A 22,234-nucleotide genomic window follows, 5' to 3' on the forward strand; every position below is an offset into this window, starting at 1 on the left:
GGACTGGTAGATGGGTGTTCTGATAGGCTGAAAGACCAGGTGGTTCTAGTGTTAAGGACTGGTAGATGGGTGTTCTGATAGGCTGAAAGACCAGGTGGTTCTAGTGTTAAGGACTGGTAGATGGGTGTTCTGATAGGCTGAAAGACCACGTGGTTCTAGTGTTAAGGACTGGTAGATGGGTGTTCTAATAGGCTGAAAGACCAGGTGGTTCTAGTGTTAAGGACTGGTAGATGGGTGTTCTAATAGGCTGAAAGATCAGGTGGTTCTAGTGTTAAGGACTGGTAGATGGGTGTTCTAATAGGCTGAAAGACCAGGTGGTTCTAGTGTTAAGGACTGGTAGATGGGTGTTCTGATAGGCTGAAAGACCACGTGGTTCTAGTGTTAAGGACTGGTAGATGGGTGTTCTGATAGGCTGAAAGACCAGGTGGTTCTAGTGTTAAGGACTGGTAGATGGGTGTTCTGAAAGACCAGATGGTTCTGGTGTTAAGGACTGGTAGATGGGTGTTCTGATAGGCTGAAAGACCAGGTGGTTCTAGTGTTAAGGACTGGTAGATGGGTGTTCTGATAGGCTGAAAGACCAAGTGGTTCTAGTGTTAAGGACTGGTAGATGGGTGTTCTGATAGGCTGAAAGACCAGGTGGTTCTAGTGTTAAGGACTGGTAGATGGGTGTTCTGATAGGCTGAAAGACCAGGTGGTTCTAGTGTTAAGGACTGGTAGATGGGTGTTCTGATAGGCTGAAAGACCAGGTGGTTCTAGTGTTAAGGACTGGTAGATGGGTGTTCTGATAGGCTGAAAGATCAGGTGGTTCTAGTGTTAAGGACTGGTAGATGGGTGTTCTGATAGGCTGAAAGACCAGGTGGTTCTAGTGTTAAGGACTGGTAGATGGGTGTTCTGATAGGCTGAAAGATCAGGTGGTTCTAGTGTTAAGGACTGGTAGATGGGTGTTCTGATAGGCTGAAAGACCAGGTGGTTCTAGTGTTAAGGACTGGTAGATGGGTGTTCTGATAGGCTGAAAGACCAGGTGGTTCTAGTGTTAAGGACTGGTAGATGGTGTTCTGATAGGCTGAAAGACCAGGTGGTTCTAGTGTTAAGGACTGGTAGATGGGTGTTCTGAAAGACCAGGTGGTTCTGGTGTTAAGGACTGGTAGATAGGTGTTCTAATAGGCTGAAAGACCAGGTGGTTCTAGTGTTAAGGACTGGTAGATGGTGTTCTGATAGGCTGAAAGACCAGGTGGTTCTAGTGTTAAGGACTGGTAGATGGGTGTTCTGATAGGCTGAAAGATCAGGTGGTTCTAGTGTTAAGGACTGGTAGATGGGTGTTCTGATAGCCTGAAAGACCAGGTGGTTCTAGTGTTAAGGACTGGTAGATGGGTGTTCTGATAGGCTGAAAGGCCAGGTGGTTCTAGTGTTAAGGACTGGTAGATGGTGTTCTGATAGGCTGAAAGACCAGGTGGTTCTAGTGTTAAGGACTGGTAGATGGGTGTTCTGATATGCTGAAAGATCAGGTGGTTCTAGTGTTAAGGACTGGTAGATGGGTGTTCTGATAGGCTGAAAGACCAGGTGGTTCTAGTGGACTGGTAGATGGGTGTTCTGATAGGCTGAAAGACCAGGTGGTTCTAGTGTTAAGGACTGGTAGATGGGTGTTCTGATAGGCTGAAAGACCAGGTGGTTCTAGTGTTAAGGACTGGTAGATGGGTGTTCTGATAGGCTGAAAGATCAGGTGGTTCTAGTGTTAAGGACTGGTAGATGGGTGTTCTAATAGGCTGAAAGACCAGGTGGTTCTAGTGTTAAGGACTGGTAGATGGGTGTTCTGATAGGCTGAAAGGCCAGGTGGTTCTAGTGTTAAGGACTGGTAGATGGGTGTTCTGATAGGCTGAAAGACCAGGTGGTTCTAGTGTTAAGGACTGGTAGATGGTGTTCTGATAGGCTGAAAGACCAGGTGGTTCTAGTGTTAAGGACTGGTAGATGGGTGTTGCTCATGCTGACCGGCTCCAGTACTTTGTTCTTGACTAAAGCCTCCAAGTCAGCCTCCACTTCTGGTCTGAATGCATAAGGTACAGGTCCTGCTTTCAGAAACGTTGGTTTACTGTCTGTCTTAATGCCAAGCTTCCCTGTAATGTCGTTCATACAACCCTGCTGTCCATTAAATACGTCTGTTTCTATAAGATGGCAGGGAGGTCTGTGTCTCCATGTGTCAGTGTATTCTCTGATGGCCAGTCCAGTGTGATTTCCTCCAACTATGAACATCCCAGTAGTGATGCATAGTCTCCTTTCACAACATAGAGTGGCAGCTTTTCAGTTTGTCTTTTCACCTGAACTGTGACATCAGTGATGCCTCTCACAGCGATAGATTCACCTGTGTAAGTCTTTAACACGAGGGGCGCTGGCTGAAGTGGAAGGTGTTTCAGTGTGATTTCCTAGTCTGATGAGTCACTCACCTCAGTGTTCTCTTATTCAACAGTGTGAACATGTTTATTTGTCTTTCGTTGGAATGTCTGTTTCTTGTTTCCCATTTTGTATTTTCTGTTCTCTTTTTTGTTTCTAGAGGTTTTGTCAAATGTGCATTTTCTTACCACAGGCTGGACAATCTATGTCCTTACACCAGCATGTAGAAGCCTGATGTCCCACCTTGCCACAGTGGAAGCATGTGACTTCATTTCCCGTCTCTGATATTCAATTGAAACTCTGTGCACTTTTCCTTTTTTTGTGATCAACTTTTTATTTTAAGGGAACAAAGACAAGAACAAATAGCAGCAGGAATGATTATACAGATAGAGACACAATACTGTTAAAATATATATCAGAACAAATAGCAGCAGGAATGGTTATACAGATAGAGACACAATACTGTTAAAATATATATCAGTATACCACTTATTGCAGGTAAATACAATATATATCAGTAAGGTTCACATTTGCACTAAAATTATGATGAACAGGCAATCAGTGGTGTAAAAAACCCACAACAGTAGTTATTTTATGGTTTCAGTTGCAGATAACCAGCTGTCAATTGTTGTTGTGCTCCATATCAAATCAAATCAAATGTTATTTGTCACATGCACCGAATACAACAGGTTTAGACCTTACAGTGAAATGCTGACTTACAAGCCCTTATGCAGTTTTAAGAAAAATACCCCAAAAAACAAGAAATAAAAGTAACAAATAATTAAAGAGCACATAAAATAAAAATGTAATTAAAGTAAAATAAAAGTAACAAATAATTAAAGAGCAAATAAAATAAAAATGTAATTAAAGTAAAATAAAAGTAACAAATAATTAAAGAGCAAAGTAAAAAAAAAAATGCATATGCAGAAAGGAGCCCAAGGCACCTTGATTACATAGATCACACAGAGGAGAGGTTATGATGTTCATTAAATGATGTTTTCTAGGTGGAAGGTGAACCCTGTGTATGAGATTACAATGTATCAGCTGGTGATTAGGATTGTTAGATGAACCCACTAAGTTCCTGATGAACTCAACTGGTTGAGCCTCTTCAGCAGCTAGTTCCATGGACACAGTGATTTCAATGTCCTTCACCAAGGTCAGATGACTTTCAGTCAACAGTCTCTTTAGTGTAGCTTCACTCCGTAGCCCACATTCTAGTCTGTCTCTTATGATGTCATTTAGAACACCATTCAGTCAACAGTCTCTTTAGTGTAGCTTCACTCCGTAGCCCACATTCTAGTCTGTCTCTTATGATGTCATTTAGAACACCATTCAGTCAACAGTCTCTTTAGTGTAGCTTCACTCCGTAGCCCACATTCTAGTCTGTCTCTTATGATGTCATTTAGAACACCATTCAGTCAACAGTCTCTTTAGTGTAGCTTCACTCTGTAGCCCACATTCTAGTCTGTCTCTAATGATGTCATTTAGAACACCATTCAGTCAACAGTCTCTTTAGTGTAGCTTCACTCTGTAGTAACATCCTAGTCTGTCTCTTATGATGTCATTTAGAACACCATTCAGTCAACAGTCTCTTTAGTGTAGCTTCACTCTGTAGCCCACATTCTAGTCTGTCTCTTATGATGTCATTTAGAACACCATTCAGTCAACAGTCTCTTTAGTGTAGCTTCACTCTGTAGCCCACATTCTAGTCTGTCTCTTACGATGTCATTTAGAACACCATTCAACTCACAGTGTTCTGATCGTTTCTTTAATGCAGCAGCAAACATTGGTACTGATTCTCCCTCTTCCTGATGTCTCCTGTGGAACCTGACCCTTTCAGCATTAACTAGTGGTTCTGGTGAATAATGTCCTTTAAGTATCTTCACAATATCCCCATACGTCTTATTACCTGTTCTGTCTGGATGTAACAGGCTGCCTAGTAAATTACATGTCTTTGGCCACATTACACTAAAAACTGTAGGTACAATGTTGTCCTCATCAATGTTATTTACAAGAACAAAATATTCAAACCATTCTGTATATGAGCTACACTGCTCAATACTTTTATCAAACTGTCCAATGGTTCCAACAATTCCAGACATTTTTCATTTCTCAATAGGATCCTGATTGTCATTCACTTCAGTATTGTGTCCTCAACCACAGCAATATGTTCCTCAGTCACGTGATCTTCCTTCACTTCAGTATTGTCCTCAACCACAGCAATATGTTCCTCAGTCACGTGATCTTCATTCACTTCAGTATTGTCCTCAACCACAGCAATATGTTCCTCAGTCACGTGATCTTCATTCACTTCGCTCATTTAGCAGTTTTTAATTCCAAAGTTCGTCTTCACAGTTGAATAAATGTCCTTTCCTTTAATCAATGTACATTCCCACCTTTTTAATCAAGATGTTTCCCTGCTCCGACATCCATCTCGAGTCCTTTTCTGCCATCCATGACAATGCTAACTCTCTCTCTCTTAGCTAGCTCAACTCTGCAATTGCCTCTGCTAGCAATATACTGTGCTCTAACATTAGCCTAGACTGTACCACAGCAAATAACCGTTTTAAACAGTTGTAAAAACCAACTTCTTCCAGACAGAATAGTTCCTGTAGATTCAGACTTACTCATCGCCAATCTTTTGTTATGTTTTGTGGGTTTCATTACCTCATCTGTATAACAATTCAATAATGATGAGACTGGAGACAGGAATCAGTTCAACCATTTATCTGGAACGTGATCATCTCAACACATACAAACCCCCATGATGCTCTGCGGCACAACCCCAATATACAACAAACACATCATACATAAGTAAATGGACAGTAAGCAAAACTCAGAGGACATTAAATGTTTAGTTCTAGAAAGTAGGGCCATGGGATATGGTCAGAAAGGTCATTATGTTTGATAGCTGGTTACAGAGGTGACATAACAAGCAGAAGGTCCATTATAACACAGTGATGTAGGGCCATGGGACGGGGTCAGAAAGGTCAGTATGTTTCATAGCTGGTTACAGAGGTGACATAACAAGCATAAGGTCCATTATAACACAGTGAAGTAGGGCCATGGGACGGGGTCAGAAAGGTCAGTATGTTTGATAGCTGGTTACAGAGGTGCCATAACAAGCTTAAGGTCCATTATAACACAGTGAAGTAGGGCCATGGGACATCATCAACATCCAGAATATTTAAATGAGGCATCTGTCAATAGAAAGTTACTCTAGAGCTTTAGTGAAAGGATGGAATGACTTAGTGTTACTACCATTTAGTGAAAGGATGGAATGACTTAGTGTTACTACCATTTAGTGAAAGGATGGAATGACTTAGTGTTACTACCATTTAGTGAAAGGATGGAATGACTTAGTGTTACTACCATTTAGTGAAAGGATGGAATGACTTAGTGTTACTACCATTTAGTGAAAGGATGGAATGACTTAGTGTTACTACCATTTAGTGAAAGGATGGAATGACTTAGTGTTACTACCATTTAGTGAAAGGATGGAATGACTTCAGAGTGTTACTCCCATTTAGTGAAAGGATGGAATTACTTAGTGTTACTACCATTTAGTGAAAGGATGGAATGACTTAGTGTTACTACCATTTAGTGAAAGGATGGAATGACTTAGTGTTACTACCATTTAGTGAAAGGATGGAATGACTTAGTGTTACTACCATTTAGTGAAAGGATGGAATTACTTAGTGTTACTACCATTTAGTTAACGGATGGAATGACTTAGTGTTACTACCATTTAGTGAAAGGATGGAATGACTTCAGAGTGTTACTACCATTTAGTATGTGTGTGTGTCCTGTGTGTCCTGTGTGTCAGTGTGTGTGTGTGTGTCCAGCGCGTGTGTGTGTGTGTCTGTGTTTGTGTGTGTGTGTCTAGTGTGTGTGTGTGTCCTGCGTGTCAGTGTGTGTGTGTGTGCTCCGTGTGTGTGTGTGTGTGTCCATTGTGTGTCTGTGTGCGTGTGTGTCTGCGTGTGTGTGGGTCCTGTGTGTGTGTGTGTGTGTGTCTCCGTGTGTGTGTGTCCAGTGTGTATGTGTGTGTGTGTGTGTTTGAGTGTCCAATGTGTGTTTGTGAGTGACCAATGTGTGTGTGTCTAAGTGTGTGTGGGTCCTGTGTGTGTGTGTGTCTCCGTGTGTGTGTGTCCAGTGTGTGTCTGTGAGTGTCCAGTGTGTGTGTGTCTGCGTGTGTGTGGGTCCTGTGTGTGTGTGTGTCTCCGTGTGTGTGTGTTCAGTGTGTGTGTGTGTGTGTTTGTGTGTCCAATGTGTGTCTGTGAGTGTCCCGTGTGTGTGTGTCTGCGTGTGTGTGGGTCCTGTGTGTGTGTCTCCGTGTGTGTGTGTCCAGTGTGTGTGTGTGTGTCCAATGTGTGTTTGTGAGTGTCCAGTGTGTGTGTGTCTGCGTGTGTGTGGGTCCTGTGTGTGTGTGTGTGTCTCCGTGTGTGTGTCCAGTGTGTGTGTGTGTGTGTGTGTGTTTGTATGTGTGTGTGTGTGTGTTTGAGTGTCCAATGTGTGTTTGTGAGTGTCCAATGTGTGTGTGTCTAAGTGTGTGTGGGTCCTGTGTGTGTGTGTGTGTGTGTGTGTGTGTGTGTGTGTCCAATGTGTGTCTGTGAGTGTCCAGTGTGTGTGTGTCTGCGTGTGTGTGGGTCCTGTGTGTGTGTGTGTCTCCGTGTGTGTGTGTTCAGTGTGTGTGTGTGTGTGTTTGTGTGTCCAATGTGTGTCTGTGAGTGTCCCGTGTGTGTGTGTCTGCGTGTGTGTGGGTCCTGTGTGTGTGTCTCCGTGTGTGTGTGTCCAGTGTGTGTGTGTGTGTCCAATGTGTGTTTGTGAGTGTCCAGTGTGTGTGTGTCTACGTGTGTGTGGGTCCTGTGTGTGTGTGTGTGTCTCCGTGTGTGTGTGTCCAGTGTGTGTGTGTGTGTGTGTGTGTTTGTGTGTGTGTGTGTTTGTGTGTGTGTGTGTGTGTGTGTCTCCGTGTGTGTGTGTGTGTCTCTCCGTGTGTGTGTGTCCAGTGTGTGTGTGTCCAGTGTGTGTTTCTGTGTCCAATGTGTGTCTGTGAGTGTCCAGTGTGTGTGTGTGTCTGCGTGTGTGTGTGTGTTTGTGTGTCCAATGTGTGTCTGTGAGTGTCCAGTGTGTGTGTGTCTGCGTGTGTGTGGGTCCTGTGTGTGTGTGTGTGTCTCCGTGTGTGTGTGTCCAGTGTGTGTGTGTGTGTGTGTTTGTGTGTGTGTTTGTGTGTCCAATGTGTGTCTGTGAGTGTCCAGTGTGTGTGTGTCTGCGTGTGTGTGGGTCCTGTGTGTGTGTGTGTCTCCGTGTGTGTGTGTGTGTGTCTCCGTGTGTGTGTGTCCAGTGTGTGTGTGTGTGTGTGTTTGTGTGTCCAATGTATGTCTGTGAGTGTCCAGTGTGTGTGTCTGCGTGTGTGTGGGTCCTGTGTGTGTGTGTGTGTCTCCGTGTGTGTGTGTGTGTGTGTGTGTCTCCGTGTGTGTGTGTGTCCAGTGTGTGGACGTGTTTAACTATTCTTGTGGGGACCAGAAGTCCCTACAAGAATAGTAAACAAAGTAAAAATTGACCAACTGGGGACATTTTGTTAGTCCCCACAAGGTCAAATGCTATTTCTAGGGGGTTTAGGGTTAAGGTTAGAATTAGTGTTAGGGTTAGAATTAAGTTAAATATTAAGGTTAAGAGCTAGGGTTAGTTGTAGGGTTAGGGTTAGGAGCTAGGGTTAGGATAAAGTTGAGGTTTTTGGGTTAGGGTTAGGGTTAGGGTTAGGGGTTAGGGAAAATAGGATTTTGAATGGGACTGAATTGTATGTCCCCACAAGGTTAGCTGTACAAGACTGTGTGTGTGTGTGTGTGTGTGTGTGTGTGTGTGTGTGTGTGTGTGTGTGTGTGTGTGTGTGTGTGTGTGTGTGTGTGTTTGTGTGTCCAATGTGTGTCTGTGAGTGTCCAGTGTGTGTGTGTGTGTCAGGTTATTATTTCCAGGGACACTGAGGAGTCAACATCATCAACCCTAAATCCTGGATAGAGGGGCTCAGTGAATGTGGAGGTGAATGTGATCAGGTGGGTCAGTGTGTCAGAGGAGGCTCTATAGAAGGACAGAGTGCCGGCTGGCCAGTCCAGATACACTCCTACTCTGTGGGAGCCGGAGGAGGGGACGTCTATGGTAGTGGGTTTATTATTGTGACTGGCAGTGTAACTGTTGTCAGAGCAGAACAGATTCCAGGACTTGTTATTCCATCCAAGACAACAGTCCTTAACCCCTCCTCTCCTGCTGATTCCTTTATATGTCACTCCTATATCAGCCCTTCTCCCACTCCACTCTACCTCCCAGTAACAGCGCCCAGTCAGACCCTCTCTACACAGCACCTGTCCACGGACCTCAAATCTCTCTGGGTGATCAGGATACGGCTGCTTCTCTCTCCTCCATGTCACCTTTCTGTTCTCCTCAGACAGAGAGAGGAGTCTGTTTACTGTGTTTAGGTCCAGTGTGAGATCACAGACATCTGATGGATGAAACCAGACACAATATTAGAAATCATCATCATTCACATTAGAATGTTAACTCACTTTTCACTAATTCATTTAATGTAGATGTTTCTAGGTATCAAAAGGAGAAGTTAAGGTAACTTGAGACTTGTTGAATGATCATATGTTATACTGTATGGTAATATAAAACACACTTATTCCCATTAATTACACAATTACACACACACACACACACACACACACACACACACACACACACACACACACACACACACACACACACACACACACACACACACACACACACACACACACACACACACACACACACACACACACACACACACACACACACACACACACACATTGTCAAAGCAACTCTTTGTAAACTTTGGTGTCCCTGATTTCTGCTTCTGTAGAACTACAGCTGATATTTAATATGACCAAGTAAGTAATGATGGTGGTCTTTGACTTTGACTTAACTTGAATTAAGACTTATTCTTAGTCATATTCTTCACAGCAGTCAACACTCACATTTTCTAATCCCAGGTTTCATTGTGTTCTCTCCACCATGTTCCACACTGTAGCGGTAAGCAGAAGAACAGACAGTCAATGAGGGATAAACCTGAACTCTCACACACACACAAACTGGACACACACACACACACACACACACTAAACACACAAACACACACACAACCCGGACCCACACACACAGTAACATACAACAAAGTCAAACATGTCTGATATGAACATTGACATAAACCCTCTACATACTTGAGTTTCTCCAGTCTGCAGTGTGGATCCTCCAGTCCAGCAGAGAGCAGTCTGACTCCTGAGTCTCCTGGGTGATTGTAGCTCAGGTCCAGCTCTCTCAGGTGTGAGGGGTTTGACCTCAGAGCTGAGACCAGAGAAGCACAGCCTTCCTCTGTGACTAGACAGCCTGACAGCCTGCAAAGAGTCAAATCATATTAAAATCACACTGTTATTCTTTGGTGGTGAAAATAGTGGCAGTAACCTAACCTAACCTCTCACCTTTAACCTCAAATAAAAGGTGACATTCTGTACTGTCACCTAATATGAAACATTGTATCTCATATCCAAAATGCTGGAGCATAGCACCAAATGTAAAACTGTAAGCTTCATTGTCCAAACACATATGTTGTGGGCTATGTGTGTCTGGTAAACACATGTGGATCTGATGAACAGTTAGTCATTGAGTGAACAGGTTTTATTTTTCTATTATTTTATTTACATTTTTACTAACATGGCTTTGATTAAGGCCAGTGTGTCTATGTATGTGGATGACTCAACATGCCACTTTGAGTAAGACCAGTGTGTCTATGTATGTGGATGACTCAACATGCCACTTTGAGTAAGACCAGTGTGTCTATGTATGTGGATGACTCAACATGCCACTTTGAGTAAGGCCAGTGTGTCTATGTATGAGATGACTCAACATGCCACTTTGAGTAAGGCCAGTGTGTCTATGTATGTGGATGACTCAACAAGTCAGCGACTGAAATGACTGCAACACTTAACCTCTCATAATGTCTGGAACAGAGTGAATGAAATGGAACACATGGAAACCACGTGTTTAATACCATTCCACTTATTCCCCTCCAGACATTACAAGCCTCTCCTCCACAATTAACAAAGAGCTGCAGTTAGTTTCAGAGTGGGTGGCAAGGAATAAGTTAGCCCTAAATATTTATAAAACTAAAAACATTGTATTTGGGACAAATCACTCACTAAAACTTAAACATCAAATAAATCTTGTACTAAATTATGTGGAAATTGAGCAAGTTGAGGTGACTAAACTGCTTGAAGTAACACTAGATTGTAAACTGTCATGGTCAAAACATATTGATACAACAGTAGCTAAGATGGGGAGAAGTCTGTCCATAATAAAGCACTGCTCTGCCTTCTTAACAACACTATCAACAAGGCAGGTCCTACAAGCCCTAGTTTCTACCTTCTTAACAACACTAACAACAAGGCAGGTCCTACAGGCCCTAGTTTCTACCTTCTTAACAACACTATCAACTAGGCAGGTCCTACAGGCCCTTGTTTCTACCTTCTTAACAACACTATCAACAAGGCAGGTCCTACAGGCCCTAGTTTCTACCTTCTTAACAACACTATCAACAAGGCAGGTCCTACAGGCCCTAGTTTCTACCTTTTTAACAACACTATCAACAAGGCAGGTCCTACAGGCCCTAGTTTCTACCTTCTTAACAACACCATCAACAAGGCAGGTCCTACAGGCCCTAGTTTCTACCTTCTTAACAACACTATCAACAAGGCAGGTCCTACAGGCCCTAGTTTCTACCTTCTTAACACCACTATCAACAAGGCAGGTCCTACAGGCCCTAGTTTCTACCTTCTTAACAACACTATCAACAAGGCAGGTCCTACAGGCTCTAGTTTCTACCTTCTTAACAACACCATCAACAAGGCAGGTCCTACAGGCCCTAGTTTCTACCTTTTTAACAACACTATCAACAAGGCAGGTCCTACAGGCCCTAGTTTCTACCTTCTTAACAACACCATCAACAAGGCAGGTCCTACAGGCCCTAGTTTCTACCTTCTTAACAACACTATCAACAAGGCAGGTCCTACAGGCCCTAGTTTCTACCTTCTTAACACCACTATCAACAAGGCAGGTCCTACAGGCCCTAGTTTCTACCTTCTTAACAACACTATCAACAAGGCAGGTCCTACAGGCTCTAGTTTCTACCTTCTTAACAACACCATCAACAAGGCAGGTCCTACAGGCCCTAGTTTCTACCTTTTTAACAACACTATCAACAAGGCAGGTCCTACAGGCCCTAGTTTCTACCTTCTTAACAACACTATCAACAAGGCAGGTCCTACAGGCCCTAGTTTCTACCTTCTTAACAACACTATCAACAAGGCAGGTCCTACAGGCCCTAGTTTCTACCTTCTTAATAACACTATCAACAAGGCAGGTCCTACAGGCCCTAGTTTCTACCTTCTTAACACCACTATCAACAAGGCAGGTCCTACAGGCCCTAGTTTCTACCTTCTTAACAGCACGATCAACAAGGCAGGTCCTACAGGCCCTAGTTTCTACCTTCTTAACAACACCATCAACAAGGCAGGTCCTACAGGCCCTAGTTTCTACCTTCTTAACAAACTATCAACAAGGCAGGTCCTACAGGCCCTAGTTTCTACCTTCTTAACAACACCATCAACAAGGCAGGTCCTACAGGCCCTAGTTTCTACCTTCTTAACAGCACGATCAACAAGGCAGGTCCTACAGGCCCTAGTTTCTACCTTCTTAACAACACTATCAACAAGGCAGGTCCTACAGACCCTTCTTAACAACACTATCAACAAGGCAGGTCCTACAGGCCCTAGTTTCTACCTTTTTAACAACACTATCAACAAGGCAGGTCCTACAGGCCCTAGTTTCTACCTTCTTAACAACACTATCAACAAGGCAGGTCCTACAGGCCCTAGTTTCTACCTTTTTAACAACACTATCAACAAGGCAGGTCCTACAGGCCCTAGTTTCTACCTTCTTAACAACACTATCAACAAGGCAGGTCCTACTAGGTCCTCCCTAGTTTACCGCATCTTGACTACTGTTCAGTCGTGTGGTCAGGTGCCACAAAAAAGGATTTAGGAAAGTTGCAATTGTCTCAGAAAAGGGCAGCACAGTTGGCCCTTGGATGTACACAGAGAGCTAACATTAATAATATGCATCTCAATCTCTCCTGGCTGAAAGTGGAGGAGAGATTGACTTCATCACTACCAGTATTTGTAAAATGTGCTGACATTCTGAATGTACCGAGCTGTCTTTTTAAACAACTAGCTCACAGCTCAGACACCCATGTATACGCCACAAGACATGCCACAAGAGGTCTCTTCACAGTCCCCAAGTCCAGAACAGACTATGGGAGGCACACAGGACTACATAGAGCCATGACTACATGGAACTCTATTCCACAGTACTACATAGAGCCATGACTACATGGAACTCTATTCCACAGTACTACATAGAGCCATGACTACATGGAACTCTATTCCACAGTACTACATAGAGCCATGACTACAAGGAACTCTATTCCACAGTACTACATAGAACCATGACTACATGGAACTCTATTCCACAGTACTACATAGAGCCATGACTACATGGAACTCTATTCCACAGTACTACATAGAGCCATGACTACATGGAACTCTATTCCACAGTACTACATAGAGCCATGATAACATGGAACTCTATTCCACAGTACTACATAGAGCCATGACTACATGGAACTCTATTCCACAGTACTACATAGAGCCATGACTACATGGAACTCTATTCTACAGTACTACATAGAACCATGACTACATGGAACTCTATTCCACAGTACTACATAGAGCCATGACTACATGGAACTCTATTCCACAGTACTACATAGAGCCATGACTACATGGAACTCTATTCCACAGTACTACATAGAGCCATGACTACATGGAACTCTATTCCACAGTACTACATAGAGGCATGACTACATGGAACTCTATTCCACAGTACTACATAGAGCCATGACTACATGGAACTCTATTCCACAGTACGACATAGAGCCATGACTACATGGAACTCTATTCCACATCAAGTAACTGAAAATTAGATTTAAAAAACAGATAAAAAACACCTTATGGAACAGAGGGGCCTGTAAAGAGATACACACACACACACACACACACACACACACACACACACACACACACACACACACACACACACACACACACACACACACACACACACACACACACACACACACACACACACACACACACACACACACACACACACACAACAACATACTCACGATAAACATGGATTTAGTACTGTAGATATGTGGTAGGGGCCTGAGGGCACACAGTGTGTTGTGAAGTCTGTGAATGTATTGTAATGTTTTAAGTCTATGAACTGCCTTAATTTTGCTGGACCCCAGGAAGAGTAGCTGCTGCTTTGGCAGGAACTAATGGGGATCTATAATAAATACAATACAATACAAATACTTGTTGACCAACTACAGGAATACTGACCTCAGAGTCTCCAGTTTACAGTGGGGATTCCCCAGTCCAGCAGAGAGCAGCTTCACTCCTGAATCCTTCAGGTCATTGTTACTCAGGTCCAGCTCTCTCAGGTGTGAGGGGTTTGACTCCAGAGCTGAGACCAGAGAAGCACAGCCTTCCTCTGTGACTCCACAGCCTGACAGCCTGACAAAGAGATCATCATGAATTCACAAACACACTGAACAGTTCTCACTTGTTGACCAACTACAGGAATACTGACCTCAGAGTCTCCAGTTTACAGTGGGGATTCTCCAGTCCAGCAGAGAGCAGCTTCACTCCTGAATCCTTCAGGTCATTGTTACTCAGATCCAGCTCTCTCAGGTGTGAGGGGTTTGACCTCAGAACTGAGACCAGAGAATCACAGCCTTCCTCTGTGACTAGACAGCCTGACAGCCTGCAAAGAGTCAAATCATATTAAAATCACACTGTTATTCTTTGGTGGTGAAAATAGTGGCAGTATATTTATTCAACCTATTTAGATACATCAGCGTCCTGAAACCTGCCATATCTAATCATAAATGGATGTTTCATTATTTGAAATGACAAATTATCAAAGTATTGCTTGAAGATAGAAACATGTATAGTACAAATATTTGAGTAGACTGACCAGACCAGTTTAAAAAGCAGTATCAGTCAAAAGACAGACAGTGAGGTATCAGATTTAGATTGTATTGAGTATACAGTCCACACCATATCTATTTTGACAGTGAAGCTAACATTTTAAATGTGTCTCTATACTCCAACATTTTGGATTTCAGATCAAATGTTTTATATGAGGTGACAGTGACACATTTGCAGTTTGTTTTGGTTGTGTTTTGCCCAATAGAAACTCAGTGGTGGATGATGACTGGAGTAATTTTCTTTCTAAGTGAGTAGATACCATGTTTCTAAACACTACTAAATTAATCCTGATGATGCCATGATTAATACAAATCATGAATGAATTATAAATAATAATGAGCGAGAAAGTTACATAGGCTACAACAAAACATACTAACCTCTCACCATTACCAATAACAGAGGATACAACAAAACATGCTAACCTCTCACCATTACAAATAACAGAGGCTACAACAAAACATGCTAACCTCTCACCATTACCAATAACAGAGGCTACAACAAAACATGCTAACCTCTCTCCATTACCAATAACAGAGGCTACAACAAAACATGCTAACCTCTCTCCATTACCAATAACAGAGGCTACAACAAAACATGCTAACCTCTCACCATGACCAATAACAGAGACTACAACAAAACATGCTAACCTCTCACCATGACCAATAACAGAGACTACAACAAAACATGCTAACCTCTCACCATTACCAATAACAGAGGCTACAACAAAACATGCTAACCTCTCACCATGACCAATAACAGAGGCTACAACAAAACATGCTAACCTCTCACCATGACCAATAACAGAGGCTACAACAAAACATGCTAACCTCTCACCATGACCAATAACAGAGACTACAACAAAACATGCTAACCTCTCACCATGACCAATAACAGAGACTACAACAAAACATGCTAACCTCTCACCATTACCAATAACAGAGGCTACAACAAAACATGCTAACCTCTCACCATGACCAATAACAGAGGCTACAACAAAACATGCTAACCTCTCACCATGACCAATAACAGAGGCTACAACAAAACATGCTAACCTCTCACCATTACCAATAACAGAGGCTACAACAAAACATGCTAACCTCTCACCATGACCAATAACAGAGGCTACAACAAAACATGCTAACCTCTCACCATTACCAATAACAGAGGCTACAACAAAACATGCTAACCTCTCTCCATTACCAATAACAGAGGCTACAACAAAACATGCTAACCTCTCTCCGTTACCAATAACAGAGGCTACAACAAAACATGCTAACCTTTTACATTTTTACTAACGACATGCCACTTTGAGTAAGGCCAGTGTGTCTATGTATGTGGATGACTCAACAAGTCAGCGACTGAAATGACTGCAACACTTAACCTCTCATAATGTCTGGAACAGAGTGAATGAAATGGAACACATGGAAACCACGTGTTTAATACCATTCCACTTATTCCCCTCCAGACATTACAAGCCTCTCCTCCACAATTAACAAAGAGCTGCAGTTAGTTTCAGAGTGGGTGGCAAGGAATAAGTTAGCCCTAAATATTTATAAAACTAAAAACATTGTATTTGGGACAAATCACTCACTAAAACTTAAACATCAAATAAATCTTGTACTAAATTATGTGGAAATTGAGCAAGTTGAGGTGACTAAACTGCTTGAAGTAACACTAGATTGTAAACTGTCATGGTCAAAACATATTGATACAACAGTAGCTAAGATGGGGAGAAGTCTGTCCATAATAAAGCACTGCTCTGCCTTCTTAACAACACTATCAACAAGGAAGGTCCTACAGGCCCTAGTTTCTACCTTCTTAACAACACTATTAACAAGGCAGGTCCTACAGGCCCTAGTTTCTACCTTCTTAACAACACTATCAACAAGGCAGGTCCTACAAGCCCTAGTTTCTACCTTCTTAACACCACTATCAACAAGGCAGGTCCTACAGGCCCTAGTTTCTACCTTCTTAACAACACTATCAACAAGGCAGCTCCTACAGGCCCTAGTTTCTACCTTCTTAACAACACTATCAACAAGGCAGGTCCTACAGGCTCTAGTTTCTACCTTCTTAACAACACTATCAACAAGGCAGGTCCTACAGGCTCTAGTTTCTACCTTCTTAACAACACTATCAACAAGGCAGGTCCTACAGGCCCTAGTTTCTACCTTCTTAACAGCACTATCAACAAGGCAGGTCCTACAGGCCCTAGTTTCTACCTTCTTAACAGCACTATCAACAAGGCAGGTCCTACAGGCCCTAGTTTCTACCTTCTTAACAACACTATCAACAAGGCAGGTCCTACAGGCCCTAGTCTCTACCTTCTTAACAACACTATCAACAAGGCAGGTCCTACAGGCCCTAGTCTCTACCTTCTTAACAACACTATCAACAAGGCAGGTCCTACAGGCCCTAGTTTCTACCTTCTTAACAACACTATCAACAAGGCAGGTCCTACAGGCCCCAGTTTTATCGCATCTTGACTACTGTTCAGTCGTGTGGTCAGGTGCCACAAAAAAGGATTTAGGAAAGTTGCAATTGTCTCAGAACAGGGCAGCACGGTTGGCCCTTGGATGGACACAGAGAGCTAATATTAATAATATGCATCTCAATCTCTCCTGGCTGAAAGTGGAGGAGAGATTGACTTCATCACTACCAGTATTTGTAAAATGTGCTGACATTCTGAATGTACCAAGCTGTCTTTTTAAACAACTAGCTCACAGCTCAGACACCCATGTATACCCCACAAGACATGACACAAGAGGTCACAGTCCCCAAGTCCAGAACAGACTATGGGAGGCGCACAGTACTACATAGAGCCATGACTACATGGAACTCTATTCCACAGTACTACATAGAGCCATGACTACATGGAACTCTATTCCACAGTACTACATAGAGCCATGACTACATGGAACTCTATTCCACAGTACTACATAGAACCATGACTACATGGAACTCTATTCCACAGTACTACATAGAACCATGACTACATGGAACTCTATTCCACAGTACTACATAGAGCCATGACTACATGGAACTCTATTCCACAGTACTACATAGAACCATGACTACATGGAACTCTATTCCACAGTACTACATAGAGCCATGACTACATGGAACTCTATTCCACAGTACTACATAGAGCCATGACTTCATGGAACTCTATTCCACAGTACTACATAGAGCCATGACTACATGGAACTCTATTCCACAGTACTACATAGAGCCATGACTACATGGAACTCTATTCCACATCAAGTAACTGAAAATTAGATTTAAAAAACAGATAAAAAACACCTTATGGAACAGCGGGGCCTGTAAAGAGATACACACATTGGCACACACACACACACACACACACACACACACACACACACACACACACACACACACACACACACACACACACACACACACACACACACACACACACACACACACACACACACACACACACACACACACACACACACACACACACACACACACACGATAAACATGGATTTAGTACTGTAGATATGTGGTAGGGGCCTGAGGGCACACAGTGTGTTGTGAAGTCTGTGAATGTATTGTAATGTTGTAAAAGTCTATGAACTGCCTTAATTTTGCTGGACCCCAGGAAGAGTAGCTGCTGCTTTGGCAGGAACTAATGGGGATCTATAATAAATACAATACAATACAAATACTTGTTGACCAACTACAGGAATACTGACCTCAGAGTCTCCAGTTTACAGTGGGGATTCCCCAGTCCAGCAGAGAGCAGCTTCACTCCTGAATCCTTCAGGTCATTGTTACTCAGATCCAGCTCTCTCAGGTGTGAGGGGTTTGACCTCAGAGCTGAGACCAGAGAAGCACAGCCTTCCTCTGTGACTAGACAGCCTGACAGCCTGCCAAGAGTCAAATCATATTAAAATCACACTGCTATTCTTTGGTGGTGAAAATAGTGGCAGTATATTTTTCAACCTATTTAGATACATCAGTGTCCTGAAACCTGCCATATCTGTTCATAAATGGATGTTTCATTATTAGAAATGACAAATTATCAAAGTATTGCTTGAAGATAGAAACATGTATAGTACAAATATTTGAGTAGACTGACCAGACCAGTTTAAAAAGCAGTATCAGTCAAAAGACAGACAGTGAGGTATCAGATTTAGATTGTATTGAGTATACAGTCCATACCATATCTATTTTGACAGTGAAGCTAACATTTTAAATGTGTCTCTATACTCCAACATTTTGGATTTCAGATCAAATGTTTTATATGAGGTGACATTGACACATTTGCAGTTTGTTTTGGGTTGTGTTTTGCCCAATAGAAACTCAATGGTGGATGATGACTGGAGTCATTTTCTTTCTAAGTGAGTAGATACCATGTTTCTAAACACTACTAAATTAATCCTGATGATGCCATGATTAATACAAATCATGAATGAATTATAAATAATAATGAGCGAGAAAGTTACATAGGCTACAACAAAACATACTAACCTCTCACCATTACCAATAACAGAGGATACAACAAAACATGCTAACATCTCACCATTACAAATAACAGAGGCAACAACAAAACATGCTAACCTCTCTCCATTACCAATAACAGAGGCTACAACAAAACATGCTAACCTCTCTCCATTACCAATAACAGAGGCTACAACAAAACATGCTAACCTCTCACCATTACCAACAACAGAGACTACAACAAAACATACTAACCTCTCACCATTACCAATAACAGAGGCTACAACAAAACATACTAACCTCTCAGCATTACCAATAACAGAGACTACAACAAAACATGCTAACCTCTCACCATTATCAATAACAGATACTACAACAAAACATGCTAACCTCTCACCATTACCAATAACAGAGACTAAAACAAAACATGCTAACCTCTCACCATTACCAATAACAGAGGCTACAACAAAACATGCTAACCTCTCACCATTACCAATAACAGAGGCTACAACAAAACATGCTAACCTCTCACCATTACCAATAACATAGGCTACAACAAAACATGCTAACCTCTCTCCATTACCAAAAACAGAGGCTACAACAAAACATGCTAACCTCTCACCATTACCAATAACAGAGGCTACAACAAAACATGCTAACCTCTCACCATGACCAATAACAGAGGCTACAACAAAACATGCTAACCTCTCACCATGACCAATAACAGAGGCTACAACAAAACATGCTAACCTCTCTCCATTACCAATAACAGAGGCTACAACAAAACATGCTAACCTCTCTCCGTTACCAATAACAGAGGCTACAACAAAACATGCTAACCTTTTACATTTTTACTAACGACATGCCACTTTGAGTAAGACCAGTGTGTCTATGTATGTGGATGACTCAACACGTCAGCGACTGAAATGACTGCAACACTTAACCTCTCATAATGTCTGGAACAGAGTGAATGAAATGGAACACATGGAAACCACGTGTTTAATACCATTCCACTTATTCCCCTCCAGACATTACAAGCCTCTCCTCCACAATTAACAAAGAGCTGCAGTTAGTTTCAGAGTGGGTGGCAAGGAATAAGTTAGCCCTAAATATTTATAAAACTAAAAACATTGTATTTGGGACAAATCACTCACTAAAACTTAAACCTCAAATAAATATTGTACTAAATTATGTGGAAATTGAGCAAGTTGAGGTGACTAAACTGCTTGAAGTAACACTAGATTGTAAACTGTCATGGTCAAAACATATTGATACAACAGTAGCTAAGATGGGGAGAAGTCTGTCCATAATAAAGCACTGCTCTGCCTTCTTAACACCACTATCAACAAGGCAGGTCCTACAAGCCCTAGTTTCTACCTTCTTAACAACACTATCAACAAGGCAGGTCCTACAAGCCCTAGTTTCTACCTTCTTAACAACACTATCAACAAGGCAGGTCCTACAGGCCCTAGTTTCTACCTTCTTAACAACACTATCAACAAGGCAGGTCCTACAGGCTCTAGTTTCTACCTTCTTAACAACACTATCAACAAGGCAGGTCCTACAGGCTCTAGTTTCTACCTTCTTAACAGCACTATCAACAAGGCAGGTCCTACAGGCCCTAGTTTCTACCTTCTTAACAACACTATCAACAAGGCAGGTCCTACAGGCCCTAGTTTCTACCTTCTTAACAGCACTATCAACAAGGCAGGTCCTACAGGCCCAAGTTTCTACCTTCTTAACAACACTATCAACAAGGCAGGTCCTACAGGCCCTAGTTTCTACCTTCTTAACAGCACTATCAACAAGGCAGGTCCTACAGGCCCTAGTTTCTACCTTCTTAACAACACTATCAACAAGGCAGGTCCTACAGGCCCTAGTTTCTACCTTCTTAACAACACTATCAACAAGGCAGGTCCTACAGGCCCTAGTTTCTACCTTCTTAACAACACTATCAACAAGGCAGGTCCTACAGGCCCTAGTTTCTACCTTCTAAACACCACTATCAACAAGGCAGGTCCCACAGGCCCTAGTTTCTACCTTCTTAACAACACTATTAACAAGGCAGGTCCCACAGGCCCTAGTTTCTACCTTCTTAACAACACTATTAACAAGGCAGGTCCTACAGGCCCTAGTTTCTACCTTCTTAACAACACTATCAACAAGGCAGGTCCTACAGGCCCTAGTTTCTACCTTCTTAACACCACTATCAACAAGGCAGGTCCTACAGGCCCTAGTTTCTACCTTCTTAACAACACTATCAACCAGGCAGGTCCTACAGGCCCTAGTTTCTACCTTCTTAACAACACTATCAACAAGGCAGGTCCTACAGGCCCTAGTTTCTACCTTCTTAACAACACTATCAACAAGGCAGGTCCTACATGCCCTAGTTTCTACCTTCTTAACAACACTATCAACCAGGCAGGTCCTACAGGCCCTAGTTTCTACCTTCTTAACAACACTATCAACAAGGCAGGTCCTACAGGCCCTAGTTTCTACCTTCTTAACAACACTATCAACAAGGCAGGTCCTACATGCCCTAGTTTCTACCTTCTTAACAACACCATCAACAAGGCAGATCCTACATGCCCTAGTTTCTACCTTCTTAACAACACTATCAACAAGGCAGGTCCTACAGGCTCTAGTTTCTACCTTCTTAACAACACTATCAACAAGGCAGGTCCTACAGGCCCTAGTCTCTACCTTCTTAACAACACTATCAACAAGGCAGGTCCTACAGGCCCTAGTTTCTACCTTCTTAACAACACTATCAACAAGGCAGGTCCTACAGGCCCTAGTTTCTACCTTCTTAAACAACACTATCAACAAGGCAGGTCCGACAGGCCCTAGTTTCGACCTTATTAACAACACTATCAACAAGGCAGGTCACACACACATCTTGACTACTGTTCAGTCGTGTGGTCAGGTGCCACAAAAAAGGATTTAGGAAAGTTGCAATTGGCTCAGAACAGGGCAGCACGGATGGCCCTTGGATGTACACAGAGAGCTAACATTAATAATATGCATCTCAATCTCTCCTGGCTGAAAGTGGAGGAGAGATTGACTTCATCACTACCAGTATTTCTAAAATGTGCTGACATTCTGAATGTCCCGAGCTGTCCTTTTAAACAACTAGCTCACAGCTCAGACACCCATGTATACGCCACAAGTCATGACAC

At 42.5% G+C, this 22,234-nt stretch overlaps 1 protein-coding gene across 1 annotated transcript in view; it reads right to left on the minus strand.

Moving 5' to 3' along the window:
* Positions 1-5,097: 5,097 nt before the first annotated feature.
* Positions 5,098-22,234, minus strand: part of LOC129868498 (NACHT, LRR and PYD domains-containing protein 12-like) — a 29,966-nt gene continuing 12,829 nt past the window's right edge. The window contains exons 8-13 of the mRNA XM_055942536.1: positions 18,308-18,481; positions 14,188-14,361; positions 13,938-14,111; positions 9,639-9,812; positions 9,396-9,442; positions 5,098-8,878 (exon numbers count right to left, since the gene is read on the minus strand). Of these exons, the coding sequence (XP_055798511.1) occupies positions 8,340-8,878; positions 9,396-9,442; positions 9,639-9,812; positions 13,938-14,111; positions 14,188-14,361; positions 18,308-18,481 (1,282 nt within the window). The 3' untranslated portion in view covers positions 5,098-8,339. The remainder of the gene's footprint in view (positions 8,879-9,395; positions 9,443-9,638; positions 9,813-13,937; positions 14,112-14,187; positions 14,362-18,307; positions 18,482-22,234) is intronic.

This window comes from Salvelinus fontinalis, chromosome 2 (assembly GCF_029448725.1).
Source record: "Salvelinus fontinalis isolate EN_2023a chromosome 2, ASM2944872v1, whole genome shotgun sequence".
NCBI lineage: Eukaryota > Metazoa > Chordata > Actinopteri > Salmoniformes > Salmonidae > Salvelinus > Salvelinus fontinalis.